Source organism: Eutrigla gurnardus (genome assembly GCF_963514095.1).
Source record: "Eutrigla gurnardus genome assembly, chromosome: 10".
Lineage (NCBI taxonomy): Eukaryota > Metazoa > Chordata > Actinopteri > Perciformes > Triglidae > Eutrigla > Eutrigla gurnardus.
In genome coordinates, this window is record NC_139924.1 from 2,221,351 (window position 1) to 2,237,655 (window position 16,305).

General features: G+C 41.0%; 1 protein-coding gene across 2 annotated transcripts; it reads right to left on the reverse strand.

Annotated features, from left to right (window-relative positions):
• Positions 1-619: 619 nt before the first annotated feature.
• On the reverse strand, positions 620-15,451 carry hmbsa (hydroxymethylbilane synthase a). Of its 2 annotated transcripts, none has more exons than XM_084018723.1 (14): positions 15,295-15,451; positions 13,313-13,366; positions 12,464-12,536; positions 11,507-11,556; positions 11,267-11,322; positions 10,411-10,488; positions 6,325-6,402; positions 6,168-6,243; positions 5,904-6,017; positions 5,791-5,829; positions 5,389-5,508; positions 5,248-5,301; positions 4,056-4,142; positions 620-2,793 (listed from the first exon to the last, which is right to left on the reverse strand). In XM_084018723.1, the coding sequence occupies exons 1-14, from the start codon at positions 15,316-15,318 to the stop codon at positions 2,620-2,622; spliced, it is 1,077 nt and encodes a 358-aa protein (XP_083874849.1). In that variant the 5' UTR covers positions 15,319-15,451; the 3' UTR covers positions 620-2,619. The 2 variants fall into 2 exon arrangements, with proteins under 2 accessions (XP_083874849.1, XP_083874848.1); XM_084018722.1 differs by lacking the exon at positions 15,295-15,451 and adding an exon at positions 13,490-13,579.
• Positions 15,452-16,305: the final 854 nt, after the last annotated feature.

The following is a 16,305-nucleotide window of genomic DNA, read 5'->3' on the forward strand; positions in this document are numbered from 1 at the left end:
TGAGGGTTCTATTTAGCTGTAAAACCTCGCGGCAAACTCTGAACCACTTTCCGAAGCAGTCACGTGGTACAACCGGGCAGCGAGGCTTCGGACGTCATCATTTTTGGCCCCTCCCCTAAATGAAGCAAGCCTCGATACGCGCTTCGCGGAAACGCCCCCTCCATTACTCGACACACGCTTCGAAGCCTCGGCGCATCTCGTGACATCACTACTCTTTAGTGTTGCTTTAACTCCGCGCGAATAAGCGCACTTTGCGTCTGTGCATTAACGCCCCTTAATACTTGCATTGCAGTGGAATTATATGGTAAGTGAAACATTTGATATGATGAATGAAGGTTTAGCAATGAGTGTATTAGATGAAAGCAAGTCATTGGTGAGAAATTTTATATCAAACAACTACAACCATTTCTATACCTTTTTTCAAACACTGTCAAAGAATATATTTACAATAAACGGGATGGGAACACCCTATAATATTGTAAATATCTTGTTTATTGTCGACAAACTTAGAAATACATATATATTTATATCTGAGCTTTCTGCTGCTGATGATTAATAATAATACATAGAGACAAATTATTATTATTAATAATAATAATAATAATAATAGGGACAGGAGTAACACACATAGCTTTATTGACATTTGTTTCTTGACATCAGTGGTTTCATTTGCCATCTGTACACATTATGTTGGCAAAACTAAGACACTTGCAGATACCATGTGAATACTTTGTCATTGACAGATTGATGCAACAACCAGCACTGTGATAAAGAATCCAAATACAGAAACATTCTAAGTTAATTCAAACAGAAATTAAAGCTGCAAAACACATATGGCTAACACTGCCTCACATTGTCTCAGGAGGTTTCAATTCAGTAGAACATACAATAAAGAAATCCAATATGACATCACACTAAATGTACAGTGGGTATACTGATGCAGAATGTAGAAAAGTCAGGCATTGTTATACGTAAGGCAGATACATTTAGTGAGATGGCACTTTTAGAGCACTACTGCTTGCACAGCCTCTTGCATGACATTATAGCAAACATAAATGTTTCTTTGTTAATTTCATATAAACACAAGATTTTGAAAAGCTGTGGATGAACTACACAGACATGCATTGCATCCGCCAAATTCTAATTATGACGTAGCATCTCATAATGAGGACATCCATATCTTTTTGGTAAAATTACTACCCCATAGTTATGAAAACAAGATTCTATTATAATTACAACAAACATATACCCTAATCTGAGATAAAGATGCCATTATGAGAAGATATTGATGTTGTAATTATGATTATTAAGTCAAAATGACAACATTGCAGAAGTGCATAATTACAAGAATATGGATTCATGACGAGATCTTTATCTGGGAATCACAAGAAAACTGTGCTATAGAAGGCAGAATTATGAGATGAGGTTAGCTTGTTTTGTTCATTGAATGCAATGCTGCTTCAGTAGAATGTCACCACAACGCAGCCGGCCATCTGCACGTACGTGTGTGACACTACAGATGTAAAAACTGTTATGGTTTAAAGAAATAAGCTGTGATATTTCACTTTCAATATTAATATTTATGATGTACTTCGGTTTGATTGGCTACATCTCAAACACACTAGTAATTCAACCTATGGCCAGTTCATGAAAGCCAAGTAAGTTGGCAGCTGTGCCTTTTACCTTTTAAACAGTAGATTATAACATTGCAGCATTTACACAATATTTTAAAATCATGAGCTCACAGTTGTTCCTCATTGTGATGCTGCTTGATGCTCTGTGGTGCTATCTCCACTGGAGATATAGCATCTATGATCCAATATCAAAGCATGAAGGAGTCTGGTGGCTTTGAAGAGGGCAGAGATAAGGGCTTTAGTTCCTCAAGTTAAGCTGAGTCTGAGACGTTACTCGATTATTTGCAAGGATAAGGTTTGATCAAGGATGAAAGTCGAATGTTGACTTGTGGCCATCGAGGTCATGACTGAAGCACTGAATTTCCATTTCTCAACTTTCACATCTAAATGAGGCAATGAAGCCGTACCTGCTGCGAACCACTGAATGTGCACACGTTGCTCTGGAACTCATCTTTGGCACCGGCATCAGTCGGCCTTTCACCATCGGCCCGAAGTCTGGGTTAAATTCTTTGTAGAACAATAATGAACACTGATGAACTATTTGAGAATGCTGAATTTTATTGCCATCCCGTTTACTATGATACTATATGCAAATGCTTAAAAAATGGTTGTACCGTGAGGATATCAGTGATGGTACTGTGAGTGCAGACAACAACATCTGAAGGCCGTTTTGTGTTTCTCACTGATAATCCCAGTAGGGCGGTTCCTACATGGCTCAGGAGATGCTTCCATGACGTACTGTAAACAAGCTGGAACCAAGTCTAAACGGGCTGATAGTCAGTCTAGCAGCACTGTGCCAGACGGAGCACAACTTTGGTCCAAGTAGTGTTTCAAACCCTCAACACATTATCTGCCTTTGACTGAGGTCACCTCGTGCACCAGAAAGTCACACAAAAAAGGAATTCAAGTTTTTACTTGACACAAGGCTGTGACTGACTGCACTCGAGGACCCGGTCCCCTCCGGAGCCCTCAGATAACTTTAGGTTTATCTGGCATCGTTGAGCTGCCGGGCCACCGTCAGGATCTCCTTGGCCCCTTTGCTCAGCAGTAAGTTGGCCAGGTCGACCCCCAGTCGCTCAGCCCCATCCTGGGCTCCACCGGAGATCTTGCTGGCTGTGACTCCCACTCGCTGGACCCGCTCGTCCACCTCCTCTACGCTCTGTCACACAACACTCATCATCAACAATCCATTTGGAATCCGATGGGACCGCAGATGCACCAATAAAAAACACACAACTTCACACATCCAGGCTCTGAATCTTTGTGACATTCAACAAGCAGCGTTGGTCATCAGTGTGACCAACAGAGTGCCCCCCCATTGGACCTTATTTCAGGATAAATATGTACAGTAGTCAGGTGAGACACAACACATTTTTTCATCTTGTATGAATTGTATACATATGATGTTTGTCAGTTAATAAAGTCTCATGTTGTGTTCTAACCGCTGATGTTTTAAGACTGTAAATCCGTCCTAGAAAAGAGTTTCACCAAAAGGGAGGTACGTGCTTGGTCTCTCTGTGTGTTTGGAACCAGGATGTAACGTTACTATAACAACAGGTCTCTCTGTGTGTTTGGAACCAGGATGTAACGTTACTATAACAACAGATCTCTCTCCTTCTATCTCTTCCTGCTGATAAAAAGAGTCGCTAGATAAAAAATATCAGCTAACGGCCGTGTTGGTGATGTACGTTGTGTGAGACCGGGGGCCCGTTTTAGAAAACAGGCTCAACCAACTCTGAACCTAACCCTGAACTCTGAGTTTTGGGTTTCAGAACAGCTGTTTTGAATTAGTTCAATCAACTCTGAGTATGTAAACTCTGAGTTACGTGCGTGCCTGCCGACTATACAAAGCCATCATCAATGGAGCTCCGATACTACGATTCACCATGGCAACCGGGAGAGAGTTATTAGATATTACTGAGTGTTTATGGAGAAAACAAGCACATTTTTTACTTTACTAAGTAACCAAAATCCAGAATCAGGAAAAAGGCCAGAAAAAGGCGGAGACATGTAGGAGAAACTCAGGGTTTGTTGAAGCAAACCTGCCAGCGAGCAGGTTAGGTTCACGGAGTATGTTACCCGGGTAACTGACTCAGATTTATGCTGAACTGGCTTTGTGAAACCGATAAACCAGAGTTTCCCTCATCTTAGGGTTAACTAACTCAAGGTTTTCACTAAACCTGCTTTCTGAAACGGTGCTTCACTGAGCGGCTTCACACTTTAACTAAATGATACGACGACAAACCTACGACACTGAGACCTTCATTCAACATCATATGTGTAGTTCATGGTACAATTCAAATGGGATCGAAAAACATTTGTTTCTAGCCATTGACTACCATCCATATTCATACTAAAACAATGTCCCATAGGGAAAACCTGAAGAGGCGGGACTATGTCTCTCTATAGACTCAGCTTTACCTTGTTATCAGCAGCAATGCTAGTCTGCATGGTTTCCTTCAGGCTGTCTGATCCATCCAGGCTGTACACTGCCCCCGTCAGGTAGAGCTGGAATCACATCAAACAGGTTGACTTTCCACATCAGCTAACAGCATTATATCATGGGGTTGATTTGGGTTAGTTGTGTGAGATGGCAACATGTATGTGTGGTATTACCCAACTGTGTGGAAACTGGTCCTAGATTCTATTATCTCTACACACTACAATGTTAGCCCACGTAGCCTAACATCAGCAGCTCTGTCCTGACCTTCATCAGCCAAACCCATCAGTAAATGCTGGTTCTCAAATCTCCTGGAAAAGACTTCTCAGCGTTCAACCCTCTGAGTTTCTAAACAGCATGTGTGCTGTGTAAGGCCTTAAGAAGAGAAAGCCACAACTTCAGTCTGTCTATGCTGTCATCTGTCCAATAAAGGCATAGATTATCCTGGCAAAAATCATTCAGATTCATGATATTATCCTGATAAGCATCAAAATATGCTTGAAACTCTTAAAATGGCACTAAAACATAGTGGAATCTCTGCCTCTCCACACCTGAGCTGTCAAACCCCTAAATGTTGGATTTGTATTTCTCCGAGTCTTTTTATTTTGTGTCTGAGTATTTTATTTTTACTTTTGTTTTCTGTATTTCTTTGTCCAGCATCTCATGTTAAAGTGTCTTTGAGTACCTAAAAAAAAGCCCTATATAAACCTTATGAATTATTAAAAATATATCTCATGAATTATTATTATTTAACTTTTGTCAAGAAACAAATATTTGTATTGTCACAGATAAAATACATCATTTCATAATGAAGATTTTTAGTGAAAAACAATCAAATAATCTAAAATAAGATACATTCTCGCTGCATCAAAGGATAATTAAATAAAAAAATATCTATTAATGTATCCGGTTTTTTGTTGTTGTTTTTTTTTTAAATCAGGCTTTATTTTTCACTCCTCTACCATGATAGCAGTTAGACAGCTTTATCAAGTCACCCATTCAAGTTGCAGTTCCAGGTCTGTCCAAAATGTCATCACTTCTTTATTTGATCCTATGAGATATTTGTGGGACTTGGTCATAATTACTTAAGCACAGCAGAGATAACTAGAGGGGGAGGAGCTTAGCAAACGGTCGTGTGGTGTTTGTGTGTCTGCCACCACCGAGCATCCTCACCTGGGAGTCCTTCACGTCGGTGTGTACAGCCACCGGGACGCTGCAGCCGCCCTCCTACAGACGACAGTTCATCAGACACATGGGCATTCCCATCTTCATGCGAGGTGAACATGGGTGTGTTTGAGTGTGTTTGTGGTGTACCAGCTGTCTGAGGAAAGCTCTCTCAGCGATGCAGCGCAGCACCGTGTCCGGGTGATGGAGGACGGACACCATCTCCAGGATGTCTGCATCTCTGGCCCGGACCTCCACTGCCAGAGCCCCCTGACACACACACACACACACACACACACACACACACACACACACACACACACACACACACACACACACACACACACACACACACACACACACACACACACACACACACACACACACACACACACACACACACACACACACACACACACACACACACACACACACACACACACACACACACACACACACACACACACACACACACACACACACACACACTCATGTAGCAGCGTGGTATTACTAGCTTCAGCAGCATCTCTTCTACCGATGAGTCATTCTTACCTGTCCAACGGCGTACATACAGTCTTCAGGGCCGAGGATCTACCAGAGGAAAGAGTCAGTGTGTTAGATGAAGACCGAGAGAGACTTTGACTCTGAAACATCCTGTATTTTACCTGGCTGATCCGGTTGTCCCAGCCCATTCTCCTGAGGCCGGCGGCAGCCAGGATGATGGCAGCAAAGTCCTCCTTCTCATCCAGCTTCTTCAGACGTGTGTTCAGGTTCCCACGCTGGAAACAACGGCTAAGGAAAAGGACGCATTCTAGCACCGTCATGATACTTACACCTGAAAATGATTGTTTGTTGTGAGTCAGATCTAAATCATTTCTCATCATCTATAAACATGTTCTGAGTGACAACAATGTTTGCTAAGAGGATACGATATCTTTGAAGTCCAGCTGGGGGAATCTCTTCTTCAGCTGAGCGGCGCGGCGCAGTGAACTGGTGCCAATCACACTACACAAACGCACGGGACAAAGTCTGGTCAGACATGTTTGTGATGCGAGGTGAAAAAAAACACAACTGATTGGACTGTACCTGTTTTCTGGCAGAGTCTCAAGAGTTTTCCCTACATGTTTGGGGTGTAAAACCACTGCATCATGGGGGTTTTCTCTCCTAAAAGCAGCAGGAAGCAAAGCAGCTAGACAGTGAGTGTTTACAGCTGGTCAAAGGAGAACCACAATAACCACAAGTTAGCTCATATCTGACTCTTTCCATGGACTGTATGCTAGAAGTGGACGTAGTCATGGTGACGTCACCCATTGGTTTGTGGACTACAATTTTGATGCCTTGAGATCAGTATTTTGGTCGTCGGCATCTTGGATTTTTGTAACCAGTGAAGGAAGTGACCATATTTGGACTGTGGAGGAGCGACGGGTGGATCTGATGAACACAAGCAGCAGAGCAGCACCCTTACTGGATGTGGTGTTAGGACGTTCGCAACCAAACACACTCACAATAAGGTGATTGTGGTGAATTTTCATTATCAGGATAATCATAAATATTGAAAAAAGCTTTCTCACTGCTATCACAAAAAATACATGATACAAAAGTATATTTTGAAAATGGATTCATCCTGTATTTATGCAGGGAGATCTTGTCTTATCTGTAACACAATAAAAATGTATTTCTTAGAAAAGTTACGGTGTGTTTATAATGACAAGCCGAGCCTCTCTCCCTCCAAGAGGGCCTGGTCTGCTCCAGACTTCTGGCTAAAAGCCTATTAAGGCAGTCGCCACTGTCGCTGTAACTCTTCCTGATGTTGGGACTTTGAAAATGCATTAACTCTGAAAATCATGAGCATATTCTAGTCCTGCTCAATGTGTTAAGTGTCCTGAGATGACTTCTGTTGTGATATGACACTATAGGGTCATTCCGTGTCATTTCATCAAAATCTTCCCACCTGACCATCTCAGAATGTCCTGAATGAAGGGTAGTTTAGACCAGTGATTCTTAACCATAGGGCCGCGGCCCAAACTTGGGCCGCCAGCGCCCCCTAGAGGGCCGCGAAAAACTTTCAGTTTTGCACCTGTTGGCCCCAAGGGCCGCGGGACTTTGTAGATTATCAAGTGAAGACAGAGATATGTTATGCATGAGACGCTCAGTAACTTACAATGCCGTTTTCGACCACGCGGTGGCGGTAATGCATCACGCAGTTGTTTAGGAAGCGCGAATACACAGAGAAGAAGAGTCTTCTTCGCTCGCTGCGGCAAATATGGATACGTTTTTAAAGGAGTCATCACCCGGAAATAGCAATTTCTCTTGTTAAAACATGCATATCTGTGTTTGACCTCAGTTGAAAATTGCCTGAAAGGCTGGAGTTTGAAAGTGGCGCCGTTTTTTCGCTTCTGCTCTTTTTCCGAACAGGAATAGCACACAAGGGTGTGCATTCCTAAAGCACGAGATTTTGATTCTGCGCCTTCGGTGACGTCACCGTGGCGGCTACTTGCATAAGCCCACCCCTCTTTCACCACCCAACCCCGCCCCGTCCGCTACCCGAAATCGCCGAAGCGCCGCCATTATGTTTTGGAGTCTGCATGCAGGCAAGCCCCCCCGGCTCTGTCCTTCCTGCGGCGAATCAACGCGCGCCTCATTACATATTATACAATGCACATCCGGACCAGTCAAAACCTCGCGCGTAATCTCGCGTGATAAAATCGCGGTACGAAAAAGGGTCAGAACAAGCTCAATGTTTGATTAAAATTTTTTTTTTTTTTCTAATAAGTTTTACGAATTGATCCAAAGCGATCCAAGGGGGACTGGATACGTATAAAACCAGGTGATGACTCCTTTAAAAAGAAAACATGACGACGAACATCCTGACCCCTCCACCCAAAAGACAAAGTTTTTGCGGAAATACAATGTCGACTTCATTAAATACGGTTATATAGCTATAGTTTCATTTGCACTTTATTTCAATTTTATTTACAGTTTATTTATTTAATTTAAAAATAGATTTATATTATTTGAATGCATTTATTTTATCACCCCCTTTTTTATTTATTTTTTTATTTTTTTATTAATTTAAAGTAAAATCCTAATATTGGTCTTTTTTTTAAATTATTATTAAAAAGCCTGACTTGATTCTTGAAAATGTTCTTGTCACAGCCTGATTTGGTCCAGGAATTATCAGCCTGTTCAGTGTCATGATACAGTATGTGTTACATACACATGTTTAATAAAAGTCTTTGTGATGATCCCATTTTATCATTTCATTTTATTTTACAAGGTTTTTGCTTGTTAAACAGTAAGTGGATTTGGTTTATTATTGAATACAAATTAAACCGAGAGTGAGGTCAGTTAAACCTATACAGTGTTAATATTTAGTGGGCCCCGGGCCACTTTGTACTTTAAAAATTGGGCCTCAAGGTCAAAAAGGTTAAGAACCCCTGGTTTAGACGGTTTTTGGCATCATACTCTGAAAAGCCATTTTTTAAACAGCAATATCTGGAAAACTATATTACCTGTGGCCTTCAAAATTTCTACAGTGTATATCTGTTACTAATAGCCTCCAGACATGAAATATCAGGGGTGTAGCTCAATGATAACCTAGTATGGTAGATGTTTCAGATCAAGATGAAGATGTATTGGTTCAGTTCATGCACCCACATGGCCCTGCCAAGAGTTTCTACTGACCAAGAAGAGAAGATGTGCAATGTTCCACTGCAGCATAGAATTGCAAGATTTGACGTTCCCTCTACAGAAACTGGGTGCATGTATGCCATCAAAAAAGATGAACACAACAGAGCAGAGATGTACATTAGACAATTTGTAAAGTCACTGCCAAATTAATGAATGTGACGAAGGAATTGGATCTAAAAGATGAAAAATGTGTGATCCCTCATAGTGAGCATAGAGACAAACTGTTATTCAATATCAAACTTTGGAGACTTTTGTACTGTAATGTAAAATCTTTATGCTCAAATTAAGATTATTATTTGATTTGGTTGTGTAATGTATGTACTTAAAGTATGACAAAATGTACAGTCTTTAATATTATGCTGTTGGTTCATGGTTTAAGACATTAAAAGCTGCTTTCACCATGTTTAACTCACATTCAAGGACTTATTGCCTCTGTAACTACAACTGTGCTACATTTTAATGTTTTCGTAAGGCTAAATTTATCAGTAGCATTTAGTCACATGTAAGTCTTTGGTAAATGGTAAAAAACAGAATTGAATTGCCCTGCTGTGATGTTTACTAGTAGGCTGTTAGGACATGCAGTACCAAAACTGGCCACAAAACCCCACCAATATCAGGATTTTAAAAAATCACTGCGACAAATTGAGGCAAAACACCCTCCATGATTTTAACAAGAATATGATCTTTCAAAAAAAGTAAGTTTGGACCTGATACGTGTTGTCAGTTGTTTGGAATATGACTCTGAAGTTGGGCAAAGATGTGTTTACTTCCATTTTGAGCCTTAATATCCGTGAAACTAATCATCTGAGAGAAACCATATTTTGTAGAATGTTTAAGCTAACACCAGAGATAGAGGCAGAAGTGACAGAAGTCTTTTATCTGTAAAAATGGGAGCTCAGCCACTCTTCAAATGTACTACTTTATTTCAACAAGCCACATTTTAAGTTCCTACCATACTAGGTTATCATTGAGCTACACCCCTGATATTTCATGTCTGGAGGCTATTAGTAACAGATATACACTGTAGAAATTTTGAAGGCCACAGGTGAGATAATTTTCCAGATATTGCTGTTTAGAAATGGCTTTTCAGAGTATGATGCCAAAAACCGTCTAAACTACCCTTCATTCAATGATGTTTCATGAGAAAACTATTGACAGTAGAGACCTAATATTTTGGATTTGTCCTAGTAACAAGTGTGTCTTTGTACTTGAATTTTTTCAGGACATTCTGAGATGGTCAGGTGGGAAGCATTTGATGAAATGACACGGAATGACCCTATAGAGAGTAGGGTCATTTGTCATTGACATACATAAGATTGGACTTCATGGGTTGCTGTCAGACTTGTAGAGACCAACAGGAAGCCTCGCTGTCTGTCCAATAACTCCACAAGTACTTTGTCTTTCCCCCAAATGCTACTGTATTAAAAAAACCCTCTGCTATAAACTATAATAGGAGACAGTGTGAGTTTACAGTGCACTTACCTGAGCACAGCCCCGATGGTGAAACCTGAAGGCAGAGTGGTGGGAAGGTCTTTGAGTGAGTGAACCACCAGATCGACCCTGTGGGACACAGAGGAACACAGTCTCCAATACATGCTGCCTTTACATCTAGTCGTAGAAGACAGTCATTCATTGTCCTCGTCAGGGTCAGAGCACATCAGAGAACAGAGCCACCTGCTACATGTGGGGGAAATCAAAGCTTTCCCTCTGCATGGCTTTCATGGGACGCACACAGGGGGCGCTCTCAGGGATGTTTAACAGTATGTTGTGTTCATATGAAATGGGCTGACAACTGAGTCTCATTCCAAATACATTTTCCTACCATCGAAATACTTTCAATCTGAAGCCTCATTTTAAAAACATTGCTCTCATGTTCTTAAAACGATAAGTTAACTTTGTTAATGTGTGTTAATAAGTTAACTTTTTGAACCACCAGCCCTGATCATCATAACTACCAAACATTTTAACCATTTTATGGCCAGTTTGTTGCATAACGCCACTGGAATTATGAAGAAAAAAAACACACAACTTTCTGGGATATGTCCGTTATCGAGGGCCACGTTTGAAAGTCTGAGATAATAACATACATGTATGCATATACATATATTTATATTATTTCTATGATACATATTTATATAGTATTATAAATGTACATAAATAAAAATTTTGACCCCACTGCCAGAGGGACGCATTTGTCCATAAATGCACAATTTATTATAGATTTATTATCAGAGGTTCGACTTTTCCACAAAAATTCTCAGAAAAAAAACTCTGCTTATAATATAATATAATAATGCTTTATGCATCAACAAAGTTATGAAATATTAAAAGGACTCACTCATTCCTCTCCAGAGCATTCTCCAACTCTTTGGTGAACAAACTCTTCTCTCCAATCTGTGTTCAAAAGAAAGAAAATAAGACATTTACATTGTACGTCATCAAGCATTAATCCTACATCACACATCACAAGACTACAGTGTACTGGAGAAGATCCTACAAGTCGTTCCTGTTTGTACATGTTGGTAGAGGCCAACATGGCAGTTGATCATGTAGCCTTTGATTTGTGGCGAAGCCTCACCTTTGATAAAGCGGTGTCAAGGATTTTGTCTCCTGTCGTCGTCATGCCAACTGAAAGAGAGGAGATGCAAAGACTGAATGACATGCTCAACCAGCCAAACCCCCAATGAGGTGTCATTAAAGAAGCAGGTCAGCGCCAACACTTTAGGAGTTGAAACAAGCATTTGGTTGTGTGACGGCGATACAATCGTGGAAGCTTCATTTTAGTAACATTAAAATAGATTTTCCTGCCGTTTTTGAGGACTCTCTTCAAATAACAAGGTGTTCTACCATCAGACTAGTTGAGCTCGTATTCCTACAGATTGTTGCTAGTTTGCGTTCGGTAAGCCAGACATTTTCTGTATAATTAGATCTCTGCTCAGCATTAAGTTGGGCTGAGCTACGATGGATCAAACCTGTTTCACATTAAAAGGTGTGACAGGAGGCTGAGGCTGTCAGTCAACCACCGTGTGGCCACGCCCACACAGTCCTCAGACAGAGTCTAGTCCAGCAGAAGACGTGAACTCTGAACTGTGATTAAGTATTCAAGATGGATGCCTCGGTGATGCGCTCTCTTCACCATTGCACTATTTTTTTATTGTACTGTGCTTGTATATATACTATGTATTAATATCTGTACATAGTAGTCACGTGTTTATTCTGTGTATGTAGAGCCAGAAAAAGCCGGAGTCAAATGACTTGAATGTGTAACCTGGAAGCTGATTGTGGTTCTGTGTGGGAGGAGCAGAGCTCTGTCAGGCCGTTAACTAGTGTTTGGTAAAAACACCCACATGGATGCCATGGTGACCATGTGTGCCACTATCAGTGTTCCACCCTCACAGACCATGACTTAATAATGAAGACTGATAATGGATGAACAATGAATCACTCTTAAAAGTGCAGAAATCACTACAGAAATATTATGATTTGGAATCGATGAAGACGTAACACAGAAAGGGAAGGCCGGGAGGATCCTCACCTATTTCCAAGTGGATGTCAGGGTACAGTTCCTTCAACATGGCCGCCACGCTGTCAGTCTGGATGCGAGCCAACTGGGACAGAAACGCACACGTTAGCTGGATTGTACTAATAAAAGGTACATGTATAAAAACACCCATCCAGAGCAGCAGTGAGCATGAAATCAGCATGTTATCTTCAAAAGACATTGTTGAGCCACAGCTCTGTTATCTCTGGGAGAAGAGCTCCAGACCGCCTTGAATCCAGCGTGGAGGAACGGTGCATCAGATAAAAACACACACACACAGACACACAGACACACAGACACACAGACACACACACACACACACACACACACACAGACACACAGACACACAGACACACAGACACACACACACACACACACACACACACACACACACACACACACACACACACACACGCACACGCACACGCACACACACACACACACCCTTGCTGTAGTCCCGCCAACTTCAGCAAAGCCACCAGAAAGTATGGTATATATGGCTTATAATTTTTTTTTAAATGTACTAAATACAAATATCAGTGATACATGGATTTCAGAAGTTCTTTACTCTATAATATGGGAATCTGCCACAGAAATGCCATCGGGGCTGGGCTCTAGAAAGAACAGCACCTGTGTTCATGACGGGATTGAAAATCAGACCGTCTGGATTTCTAACAGCCCGCTTCCTGTCATACTGCCCAAACCACTCAGGAAGGTCTGCTCACCTTTGAATTAGAGCTAAAACCTCATTCAAAAAGAAAGATTTCAACTAAAAGCCGAGCTCGCTGGAATACTTTAAAAGGTCACGGTGGAGCTCGGGGTCACATTCATACAGTTCTGTACCTGGCTCTTGCGTGTTCCAATCCGGATGACTCGACTAACCTTGCCGTTCCCATCCTGCGAGGACAAAAGAGAAACAAAGTCACTTTCTGCTTGCTTCAGAACATTTGTACTGATTTCCTTTAACAACCATCTCCAGAATGAGCTCAGAGATGTGGCCGTTTTCTGTGCTCGCCTCACCCTGATGTACTTGTAAGGTCCCTGCTCCATGACGCCGTGTGCACTGTGGAGGCTATTGTGTGCTGTGGCTTGGTAAGGAGCTGTACTGAGGTCATATAGTCTCCAGATACTGAACAGTGGTCTTTTTACCGGCCACCCCACCCCCCTCCTCCTTCAGGACCTCCACCCCAAGATATCTCTGGTTCCTACAGATAAGTGTGCCACTTCATTGAGTCCGTTATAAAAGACAGGGAGGGGTGTATGAGGTGTGGTCAAAGGGTTTTGGTCTGTGGCTCGAGATGTTCCTCCGCCTCTCAAATACTTTATCTCTGAATGATAGACTGAGACAGAACAATAGATGGAAAAATGAACATTTAACAAATTTGTCACTGCGGATTCTTTTTTTTTAAATAAATAGAAACACATTAAAGGACACATTTAACTTGTACAAACTAAGCTTTAAAAGGCAGATTTAACGTGTCATCTAGTGTCATTGGACTGTGTATTTTATTGGCCACGTTGGGTAAGTGGCCTGTGGTTGGCTGATGATTTTTTAAGTCCAGGGACTGTTGAGAAACACACTGAAGAAAAGAGTATTTATCAAATAAAAGTGTGAAATGTGAAATAATTGATTTTTGATTATTAATATTAATAATGATCAAATAAAGGGATGTATTTAATAGTGCATTACATTATTGTAGAGCACTATAACATAAATAGGTAATTATTTCTATATGATTTTTTGTATTTGTATGTCTTTAAATGTAGTTATTTCTAAAAGTTCCATAGTTTAGTTCCATATATAACTATTATTGTGTCAAAATCTTAATTCTTAGCAACATGTTCCATTGAGATATATATTAATTTAGTGTTGCTTTGGTAGCCATCAGATTACTTCATCATAGAAAAGTATAAATATTTTAAATATTTTACAGTGTCACTGATACTGATGGCATACATCAGGTCAGCTGTTAAGCTGTTTTTGTCGTGTGATGTTTCAGAACTTTTATTTTTATATCCTTATCTTCATACTTGCACGATATCCATATGTTCTATGAGCCTATACAAAAATTGCTGCTAAACTGCACAGACTGAATACTTTTTGTTGTTTTGTACATGTTTTTATACATTTATATATTTAGTTTTTGTATTCTTTTCTATCATCTCTTCTATTTGAGGTTACTGTGTGAATGGAAACTGCAAAATAAGAATGTCATTGCTCAGTGTGTAACAATAAACATCTTGAATCTACTAAAGTTTCTTCTGACACGTGACGTGAGTGGGCGGGTTCTCGGCCATGCTGCCCGTTAAAGGTGGGACTCGGCTAGAAAAGTAGCTAAAATACGACACGTTTCTGCTTGGTTTCTTCGCCGAACGACAATGTACCTTCACTTCAACAACACTTTACAAAGCTGATTGCCATGACGTGTCTGTAGGTGCCTTTTGCCAACATTTCGGCTTGTGAAGTTACGCCAATGAACGGTGACCCAGCGCATTCACCACTTTGATATTAGGATACATGTTTTCTGCTCACGCAAACTTTACGGGGGATTCACAGAGTATAGTGTCGTTGTTTATTGACCAGCAGCTCAACTACTTCAAAGTCAACTAAACCTTGCCATTTGCGGTCTAGCGAACTATCCGTCATCAACGTTTGATTAGTTTTAATCGTCCAATACAAAACCGGCTCTGAAACAGACACAATGATGAACCAATCACCGCGCTCCAAATGAATACGCATCCGGAAATGGCGCTCGCCATCGACAGCGAGCATTGAAGGTGTTCCGTGCGTGGTGAAAACCCACCGGTTCAGTCTGCAAACCTACCGGAGAACTTGCTTCCTCCGTCATGTCGGGGGTCCGGTTCCGACCACCGAGGCTCCACGAATCAACAGCACGCTTTGTTTCGCACAGTGACCATTAAGAAACACGAAATCCTTGACAACAGTCGGGGCGCTCCTCTCATACTGCTCCTCTATGAATGAACGCGGAAACTGTGATGTCATTGGGCCGTCTCGAGGTCATTTCCTTGTTCCGTCAGTATCCTCTCCACGGTAGACCCGTACCCGGGCAACGCAAGGAGCCTCGTCCGGCTTTAGTATGTGAGGAGCTGTCATGTTCTGTTGCTGTGACGTCCTTATATTTCCATTCGAGAGAAAGTGCAACAGTTTACTGAAGACTCACCATCTCACCTGCTGCTGTCTTTGCTTTATTGTTTATTCTTTTTAATTATTGTGCGCACTGAACACGAGGCAAATCCCGTATGTGAAAGCATATATGGCAATAAACTCCTTTCTGATTCTGAATCCATTGAAGCCATTCGAGGATAGCGGAGTTTCCCCAAATGCTACCCGATAATGTGGCCCAATAAACACTAGTGCAGCCTCTATCTACTGCTTCCCTGAGAAAATATGACATGGAAAGTTTAAAACAATCTTTGGCGATGCTGCTGCCCCGCATGTCTGTAGTTGCATTGGAAAATAATAGGTAAATTCCTACTCTTCAGTCTTCACACAAAATAAATAGAGCTGGTTATACCGTTCATGTACTCTGGTGGCCAGAGGAAGTTACTGCAACAATTCTGTGGATACTGATCTTTAAAATTCATAAATACCAATGAAATACTCAAAGGTTACCAAAAACTATGTGAAACTAGTTGACATGTTTAAAATAATCAAAGAAATGACAGCTTGTTGTGTCCCATCACTGCAAACTGTCTGAAATTGCTATTAAAATCTAAAGGACTATGATAGACACTCAACAAGATAAATATTATAGGCTATTACTATTTTATTTAGGCTAAACACGTTTTAAACCAATGTGTTTACTCTTTTTTGT

Bases quoted from the DNA above. Each gene is read 5' to 3' on its own strand.
- hmbsa (XM_084018722.1), bottom strand. From the start codon at position 13,519: ATGGAGCAGGGACCTTACAAGTACATCAGG. The intron at 10,489-11,266 runs GTGAGTCCTTTT...TGTGTCCCACAG, and splicing joins AATGCTCTGGAGAGGAATGA to GGTCGATCTGGTGGTTCACT. The intron at 4,143-5,247 runs GTGAGGATGCTC...ATGTGATTCCAG, and splicing joins CCGACGTGAAGGACTCCCAG to CTCTACCTGACGGGGGCAGT.